This window comes from Rhea americana, unplaced genomic scaffold (genome assembly GCF_003343005.1).
Source record: "Rhea americana isolate MKP2758 unplaced genomic scaffold, rheAme1 scaffold_227, whole genome shotgun sequence".
In the NCBI taxonomy this organism is placed as follows: domain Eukaryota; kingdom Metazoa; phylum Chordata; class Aves; order Rheiformes; family Rheidae; genus Rhea; species Rhea americana.
The window spans coordinates 120,580-129,743 of NW_028186343.1; the positions used below are offsets into that span (position 1 = coordinate 120,580).

A 9,164-nucleotide genomic window follows, 5' to 3' on the forward strand; every position below is an offset into this window, starting at 1 on the left:
ATCATGTCCCAGTTCACACTTCTCTGCAGGGGACAGTGGCCTGGATAGACACCTGGCCCAGCTGTTCCAGATGTTCTTCCTCTGCTTCCCCACTCACATCTACTCATTTTTTCCTTCTAGGCCCACTTTTTCCAAGCTGGAAGATTGCTTTGAAGCGCTCTCTCTCTTCCTGGGAGAACTGGCGATCCCCCTCCCATCTGAGCTGGAAGAGYTGGACCACAACGTGAGTGTGCAGTATGGACTGAGCCGTGACAAGCTACCTGAAAACACAACCTAGTCAGTCCGTCCTACTGCCTGCACCACTTCCGTGAGATCTGACACGAGCGACAGGGAGGGAGATGCACTTCAGCCATTTCCAGGGCATTAATGGTGCACCACGCTGTGCGTTTGCTGCATTGCCTCTCCCCCCCGCATCCAACACACCTGCCCCTCCTCTTGGACCTCCTGATTCACTGTGGATTTGTGGCATCTTTCAGAAGAGAAAAGGGCTGTTTCCTGCCAATTGCACCTAGGAAAGCTGCTCAACACTATTTTTCTGGCTTGAGAAATGTGTTTCTCTGGCTCTTTCAGGCTTTACTGTGGTGCCTTAGAACTTGGCTGCAAGCTGTGAAGCCATCCTGGCCTGTCTGCCAGGGAGGGAACTGCTTTAGGAGACTCCTGGTAAAGACCAGCACTTCTGGAACTGCTTCTCCCAGACTGACTATGCTCAGAAAGCTGGGGAAATCAGGCACCCAGCAAAAGACCCCACCAGGACAGTGTGTGTGTTCATGTGTGTGTTTTCCACATCTGCCTATTGAGATTTTGGCCTCTAGTGTGTGTGTCAGGGGAGGGAGTGAAATGCCCCAGGAACTGGGCAGCTCTCCTGAAACATCTTGTCTGTGGGGAAGTGTGTATGATTTTTTTTTTGTGAGTTTTTTTTTTTCTGTCTCTTATCTCTGAATACCTCCAAAAGCCTGTCCAGAAACACTAAGGTTGAGCTCTGCTTGCCCCTCCTGATGGTGAACAAGGCAGGCAACAATGAGCCACTTGAGCATCTTCAGACCCTGAGCCTGCACAATGAGTCTGCCCACCCAAGGACCTTAATCCAGATGAGAGGATAGGATTTGAACCTGAATGTGTGGAACTGCTGTGAATGTCCCTGGACAGCTAAGATTGCTGGTGCCCTAGGCCTGTGAAGATGAGGTGACCAAAAGGTTGGCAGAAGGTGCTCTGCAGAAAGCTGAGGAATCCTACTTGAGGTCTGAAATAGTGCAGACCTCATGTGTGCATGACGGTAAAGGGGTATGTGCCCAAGGTTACTTCAAGGACAGATTTGCTGGTGAACAGGAAAGTGCTGGAGATTGTCCCATTCTCCTGGGTGTGGCAGCTGAACTAAGAATGTAGTTGCTGTTACCTCACCCTTCCCTGCAGGCTGTGAGAGTTACTCTCTTTGAAGATCCCTTCTTGCAGCTGCTCCTGCACCTGAGCTGATTCTCCAAGCAGAAACTGTAGGGGTCATGCCCTGCTTTTGGGGAGAAGAAAGGGATGGGAGTCAGCAGGGGTGTTGTCTTCCAGCACTCACCTCCACCCATCCTGGGGGAGAAGAAGAAATAAGCTGCTTCTGCAGTAGCACATGGGTTGGCAGAACCAAACAAAAAGCTGGCTCAAGTCCTGCTCCTAAGTTCCACAGACCTCGTGGTTTAACTGGATTTTGTGTGCTCCTTTCCTGCCCCCCCTTCTGTATTGAATGGTGGGGGATGGGTGTTATGTCTTTACTGTTACTTTGATTTCTTCCCCCTACCCATGAATTTAAAGTACTGTGTAAAATAACATGGGATCAGCCATCACCTGGCAAAAGGTGTGTGTGTGTGTGAGGGGGATGTTTTTAGTTTGTGTAGTGGCGTTTTAGAAACACTGGGGCCTCCTTGTGCTGTGAGTCAGTGGGGGAGCCTCACTAAACTGGATCCAGTGGATTCAGTGTTACTATAGGACTTGCCCTGCCTTTCCCCCTCCCAGGCTGGTTTGTGAGGGGACCCCTGAAGGGGAGAGTCCTGGGTGATGTGTGGGTGGGGTTTATGAACTGTGATTTGCACAGCTCCGTGTTCTAACTAAATTAAAAGCAATAAATGTATGCTATGGAGAGAAGACTGTGTTGTCTTTGTGGTACATAAAGCAGGAAGTTATAGCTTTCTTGGGGTTTCTAGTGTTGTTGCAAAACAGTAATATCAGAGCTGCAGCGATTAGATATGATCCAAGAGCTCACTTTTTTGAGCCAAACGGCTGCCACTTTCACAGGACTGCACAGAAGCTTTGTAGCACTGATGCAGTGCAAATGCTCTAAGCGCTATCTACCTGGAGCAGTGGAAAGGGAAGAAGCTGTTAAGTTTGCTTTTGTTAGCATGGACTGAAGCCTCTCTCCAGTGGCCCAACCACTTATCTGGTCTGAAGCAGGGATAAGAATACAACCCATTTTTTGGTAACTGCGCTCTCAAAATACATGGTTAAGGTGCATTTGTCGATGCCAGGACCGATGGAAAAAGCTAGCAATGTCAGTGCATCCTGTGACCTGCTGTGCTCTGTCCACCCGGCCCCCAAGGACCAGAGCTGCTGCCAAGAGGCACCAAAGCAGAAGCAACCTGCATCAGCGCAGGAAGGGGCCGTAACTGAGCACGTCTTCCCAGGGGCTGCCTGCTTAGTCAGTGCAGCTCACTGGCTTGCACGCCCACGGCYGCTTTTCAGGAACAGCGTCCCAGTCCTAAGCCAGCTGCTGGCAGCAGGGGCATTAGCTCCCTGCCCCTTGTCATGCTGGTGAGTAGAAATACTGCTCGTARGGATTTACCTCTGTGCCTGGCAAGCTGAAGTAGCGTTTTTCCCTCTCCTCACTTTGAAGTTGGCAACAAACAAAAGGGTGGTACTCCAGCAGGCAGGAATGTACAGGTGAGCCACAGCCCATACAGGTGTCCACACAGCATTTTTCTTTTAAGCTTTAATACAAGGTAGCATAACCTGCACCTTCTCATTATGAGGTATTTAAAACATTTTACAAAGAAATGGTATTAAAAGGCATTTAAAAATAAAATGTTTCCCTTTTCTGAATCAAACACTGACTAAAACCCCTGCTGCCAAGTGCTGTTCCTGGTTAGTCCCTAAGCTATACAGCAGAAGGCTAGAAAACTTAMTTGAATGGCTTGAATCCCCTGAAAGGGGGAAGGATGTTTCCCTGAAATGGCCTTGCCTCAGTGCCGCCTGGGAGATGCTGCAGCAGCCATCCCTTCCAAACTCCCTGAAACGCTGATAAAAGTTGTTACAAAACCACTCCAAGGGGGCCAGGGTCTGCAAGCGAGTCTTGCTGACAAGCAGAGCATGTGTGAAGGAGGCTRGGCAAGAAGCCCTGCCCCAACTTTGGGATCTTGCAAAAGCAGCTGCCCTGTCCTGCCCCAGAARCAGGAGCTGCTGTGTCTGGGTCACCCCCCACAGCTGGCTTGGCCACTCGGTCCAGAGCTGGCCCCCAAAAAAGTCAAGGGARTTTGGAAGCTGATGCTAGCTACCCTCAGTGCTCAACTTGCTGTAGGTAACTGAAGGGCAGGTTACTTTTCTTCACTCCACAAATATCTACTGCTGGCCTTCTGGTTTCCTTGGCTGTGTAAGTGAGCAGGAGGCAGAGACTGCCTGGACACCTACAACTCTGGCTGTGCATGTAGCACCACAGGGGAATGGAGATGTGGCCTCAGCCTTGGAAGACCTGGATTTGTCAGCAGCTTGAGAACAGCTTTTCCAAATTGACACTGGGCTAGGCATACTGCTCCTGGCCATAGCCATCCCTCCAATAAACTCTTCCTTCAAAAAGAAAAAGATTCAGTAGCAGGATGCTGGACAGTGTCTCCAGCTCTCAGTCACTAAAGCAAAAAGGCAGGAACTATAATCAGAGTGTAATTATCTAGCTACGTCTGATGTGGAGCTCCCCTCAGTCCCTGCAGTACTGCTCCCTCCTGGGGTTCTAGGCTGAAACGCAAGTAACAGTGCACACCATTCAACAGGAAAGGAACAGAAAAAGAGGAAGCCAAGACCATGCTCTGGACTATGGGATCTGTGGCCAGGTGTGAACCTGGCCCATCATCCCTGCTACCCCCTCGGCACTCCATGGAGATAGGCGGGAGGAAGCAGCAGGATCCACCACACCAGTCCCCAGCTGGTCATGCACTGACTGGTTCCCCCAGAGAGATTGTGATGAACAGCCCATTGCTCTGTCCCTCTGCATCACCTCCATCTGGCTTTCATCCAAAAGAAAACAAAATAGAAATGAACACACGCACTGCCCCCCGCACACAGTGGGAAGCTGGGGGCTTTGCTCAGCCTGTACCTCTCCTGCCCCAGCTGCTCAGGCACCAGGGGTACCTGCCTGCCCCATAAGCGGGCCGCTACCGTCGTGCGTGTCCTCCACAGGCGTCTCGTTAGTGTGCACCACGATTGTGTTCTCATCTACAAGCTCRCAGGCAGGGTTGGTAAATGCCGAGAGTGGCAGTGTGATTCGCTGCATTTCGCGCTCATAAACTTTCTGCTCGTGCTTCTCCTTCAGGTCTTTCCCCCTAGATAATTAGAAGAAAAAACGTGCAAAGGGTGAGTGCTACTGCTCTGTGGAGTCCCAACAGAACGATGCAGCTGAAAGAAAGAAGTTCAGCTCCTTAACAAACAGATGTTCCACACACACAAGACCCAGAAACATTCCCTGCTTCTCAGTGCTGTGAGCAGAGTACCCTACATGTGTAGCTCTACAAGAAGCAGCCAAATAGTGTCTGTTCCTCCCTCATAAACGGGCTTATTCACTGACAGAACTATGGCTAAACCGTGACTGCAAAACCAGGTTTCTCCTTCAAGCCACAGCACTGACAATTATTTCCTAAYACTTTATAGTCTCATGACATGGGCTAGTGCAGGCCCAGGGGAGCAGTGAGACAGCACAGAGCCTGCTGCTGTGCAGAAGAGCTTCCGTAGCCTGCTTCATCTGACAGGAACAAATACATCTAGGGTGACAGATTCTGCCTTTTGTTACAGCAAACAGACTTTTGTAGCAAATGAATCTGTTACTGGAAGCATTAAACCCTACTTTAGAGCTGGCCCTGCTTGCTGTGGCTGCAGCTAAAAGCTTTACACCATAACTGGCTCCTCARACCTACCCACTCTGCAGCCTGTTGCCAAGGGAGGTGACACCTCTGTAAACTGTACAGCTGAAGAACTGCCTCGCTTTAAAAGTAGACRGCATTAATAGCATGCTGTCTCCAGGAAAGTTGTGTACACCAAAAGCCACAGAGCTACTAAACCCATTAAGGGCTTCTCGTCACACCCACCCACACCTGCCAGCTTAGACACGCAGCGTTGAGAGCCAGGCACTGGGGAACGAGGGAGAGAAGGCAATCTCGCACCGCAGCCCGCTGGAGGGCTGCGTGGGGCCGGACAACGAAGGGAAGCTGCATTCGGACWAAGCTCAACCTCAGACCATTGCTCCTTCCTGCCGATGATGCTGTGTGAGGTGGGACAGGCACCGCCCGCTCCCCACCGGGCTTGTGGTCCCCAGCAGGCAGAGCTGCTGGGGGTTTCCAGTCAGCACATAAGCAGTTTGGCTGCTTTTCAAAGCTGCCTACAAGCGCGCAGCAGCGGCTGCCATTCCTGCCAGCACACCAGACAGCGTTCTCTGAAGCGACACCTCGAATCAGATTCCTCGACAAGCAGCGCTCTGTGTTTTGCCCCTTATGTAACACTCCTCCCTGTGTTTCTTCTATCCACATTTATTATAAACACTTACATAAGGACATGTCCCAGCTTGGGAAAGCGCTCCTTCTGCTTGGCTGTGTCAGACTGCTGTCAAACAGCCAAAATACAAAGCAAACACTCCCGGAAGAGGGAGCCTGGGCTTTCACTTGCAACCATGCTCTCCGATATTTCTTAATCCTGCTCTCTCACAACTAAGACGCTTGCTATTAACACTAACACTTTTGATGTTCAAATGCTGTTAAGCTACAGAAAGGTTTATGCCCAACACAATAAAGTGGCTGCACAAGTCATAACTTAAGGGTGAATCAAAGTGACCTCAAAGCAGATGATACGAGCTTTAGCAAAATATAATTTGTTTGCCAATAAAAGTGCTAAGAAGTGGGACACAATAAATGTTCAGAAAAGATTTTGCCATTTATCTTTCTCCTAAGGCTAGCTAGACTAGTGGAATCAGAAGACCACAGGGGAAGCTGGCCTGCTAGGGGAATGATTTTTTTTTCTGATCACCAAATAAAGTTCCTGTGAGGGCACCTCACACATTGCTCCCTCCAGCTTACACCTAAAATTCAGCTCCCCTGGAAACATCTGAGAAAACCACCATGAGGGACAAAAACAAACAAACAAAACACATATATGAGCAGTTTGAAAGTTTAAATGGGACATACTGATGGACTGAAAGGAGAACTGGATTAATTCTTATTATTTTCCCAGTTTGACAAGACAAGCTCTTGCAGCATCAGTAATGTATGAGAACTTATGCTTCCATCTGCCTTTTCATTAGAATCTGGCTGGCTCTCCAGGAGCTCGGACTTCTGATCTGTACAGATTGTTTCACGCCTACACTAGCTTTTGGACAAAGGAGAGAAGCCACTGACCTCTTGTAGATGTATCCCACGACAATACCGGCTCCAATGGCAATGATTATCACCATCATGATCAGCCCCAGCACATACCCTGTAATGAAAGGAAGAGGCAAAATCAGAGGCTGTAAATCCAGCTATGGCATTGCTGTCAGAGCTTCAAAAGAAATCCATCCTGTCAGAATTGAATGGATCCAGTGTATGATTCTGGGTTCGTACCTAGTGTCCCTAAGTCCTTCTTTTCTTTGGAGTTCATCTGCACTCTCTGACTGATCCCAACGACAGGCTGCACAGCGGCTGCCTCGCTCCGGGAGGGTAAAGTATCAGCCGGTTCAAAGACCTGGTCGACCTCCTGAGAAATATCAACCTCCGTTGTAGGGACTGGGGCTGCGGTAGAAGTAGCATCTGTTGGGTGGAAAACAGAGACATACTAAATGCTAAGCAAAGGTGAGTACTGCAAAGCAACATACGCTTAGTGAGWAGGACAGATCTAGTCTGTTATCACTTAACTGCCTTTATCGTACACTGTCAAAACACTTGTTCCCTCTTCCACTGTTGCCAGAAATCCTAAATCCTACCAAGACAGGAAAGAAACACATTCTTCCCCCACTTTGCTTTGATCTGAATCTGTTTAATGGGGAGTGCGAGGCACCACCACAGACAACACAGGAGTCAGCAGAATTAAAACCCAGGTTCAGAGCATTAGTCCAGGGGGTGCACAATGACTTCATTTAGTGCATGGATCAATATACAGGCTGCAACTTCAATCATACTGAACAGACACAAACAAGATGATAAGAATCTCCATCCCAAGCTTCCCAGGAGTCCATTTATCTCTCTTCTGCCTCAATCCTSCTGACACAGAAAAGTTTGATGGAAGGAGACTCCAGGTGGTGTGAAAACAACCCAGGGATATTCCTCTTTCCCAGTCCTTCCTTGCGGCCATGTAGCAAACTCCTTGAGCGTGGCAGGCAGGTTAACCCACAGCAACACTTCAGGTTGCACAGTCACTGACTAGCATAACTACACCAACTCCTTCCTCAGCCAGAGCTCTGCAAAAGGTATGCAAGGATGCATGTTCCTGGCACAGATTCATTCCCTTTTCTCAACAGCCTTGAGATCTATTTTTCAAGACAGCTTCCTCTTTCATGCCACAGTTTAAATAGGAGCTGTAGAAGAGCAAAAGCTATGCCAGGAGAACACATCTACTGCCTGGGCAGGCCAGCCCTAAATGAAAAAACATACCTTTTGGATATGCCATTCACAGTATGCATCCACACCTGAAAACTCCCTCCACCTCTCAGTAGGCTCTGGATTTCACCCCATAGCTTGCAATACCTCCACATGGGTTTGTATCTGCAGCCATTTTGTGTCCTCAGCAGAATGTGAAATGGAAGTGCAGAAGGGGAATGAGAGACAGGAAATCAGGGCTTCCTGCACTGCATGATTACTCTGCATCAGGTCAGCCAGAGAAGCTCAACTAAAGAGAGCAGCAGGAGATGGCTACAATAAAAAGGTGCCCACTCTGAGACACAAAAATGGCCAGATTCCTTAAACACACAAATGGTGAACTGGCTGAAAGGTCAGTCAACTTCCCCAATCCCAAAGCTGCAGGACTGAGTGTTTGGAGTGAAGATCTTGGCAGCAACGTTTGTTTTGCTTTATCTTTAGGGAAAAGCAGGCAAAAGATGAAGAGTGAAAGAAAGTGGAGGGTGAATGTGTGGGGGAAGTGTTTACATGCAGAGAAAGAAATCCGGAGGGACAGAGGAGTGCAAACATCTTAAGGGGGCTCAAAGGGAAGCAAATAGCTCCAAAAAGTAGCAGTTACTTTGGACTTGGTCAATACAAACATCTCCTCTCCCTGAAATAGGCTTCAACTAGAGTTTTTCTCTTAGCACATTATTTCCCATGCTGACACACTCAATTACCCAGGAGGAATTTATTCTTTGGGGTTTCCTTCTTTTACTGTCTTCCCCTCAATTCTCTTGTTTTCCAAGTTCTCCCACCCCTGCCCRTAGCCTCCCCCTCTCCCCCCAGCTCAGTTCAGCACTCACTGTTTAGACAGCAGTAACCGCCCCAGCCTGATGCTCTACCAACATCTCTGCAAATCCTAGATGTCCAGACCTCAACCTTACGCAGCGTGGGCCAGAGCTCTGCGGTGGTGAGGGAGACGGTGCAGGGGTCGAGGCTGGCACAGCCCTTTCCTGGTGCTAAGGGAAGAGCTCCAGGGGTGGAGCACAGCACAGCTGGGAGGCAGATGTGTGCCCACAGGGCGAAGGGGAGCCCTGGGGACACCTGGTCCCTGTTCCCAGGGATGGAAGTAGGGCTGCCGTGGCCTGGGTTGTTTATGTGCAGGGAGCCGTTGGTGTAGGGAGGGCTGCTGTATGCAGAGGGGTGTTAGTGTGCAAGAGGGATACATGGAGGGTGTCAGTGTGCACAGGGTGTTTGCAGGGGTGTTGTTCATGTGCAAAGGAGAGGGCATGCAGGGAGGGTTGTTGGAGTGCGGAGGAGTATATGGGGATGTACAGAGGGGATATGCAGGGGGGTAAATGGTGT

General features: G+C 49.5%; 2 protein-coding genes across 5 annotated transcripts in view; one reads left to right on the forward strand and one right to left on the reverse strand.

Annotated features, from left to right (window-relative positions):
- Positions 1-2,124, forward strand: part of LIMK2 (LIM domain kinase 2) — a 34,030-nt gene extending 31,906 nt beyond the window's left edge. For all 4 annotated transcript variants that reach the window (XM_085305768.1, XM_085305765.1, XM_085305767.1 and 1 more), the window contains one exon: positions 121-2,124. In XM_085305768.1, the coding sequence (XP_085161894.1) occupies positions 121-277 (157 nt within the window). In that variant the 3' untranslated portion in view covers positions 278-2,124. The remainder of the gene's footprint in view (positions 1-120) is intronic.
- Positions 2,125-2,950: 826 nt separating this feature from the next.
- Positions 2,951-9,164, reverse strand: part of PIK3IP1 (phosphoinositide-3-kinase interacting protein 1) — a 7,741-nt gene continuing 1,527 nt past the window's right edge. The window contains exons 2-5 of the mRNA XM_085305758.1: positions 8,663-8,988; positions 6,828-7,013; positions 6,624-6,702; positions 2,951-4,565 (exon numbers count right to left, since the gene is read on the reverse strand). Of these exons, the coding sequence (XP_085161884.1) occupies positions 4,358-4,565; positions 6,624-6,702; positions 6,828-7,013; positions 8,663-8,988 (799 nt within the window). The 3' untranslated portion in view covers positions 2,951-4,357. The remainder of the gene's footprint in view (positions 4,566-6,623; positions 6,703-6,827; positions 7,014-8,662; positions 8,989-9,164) is intronic.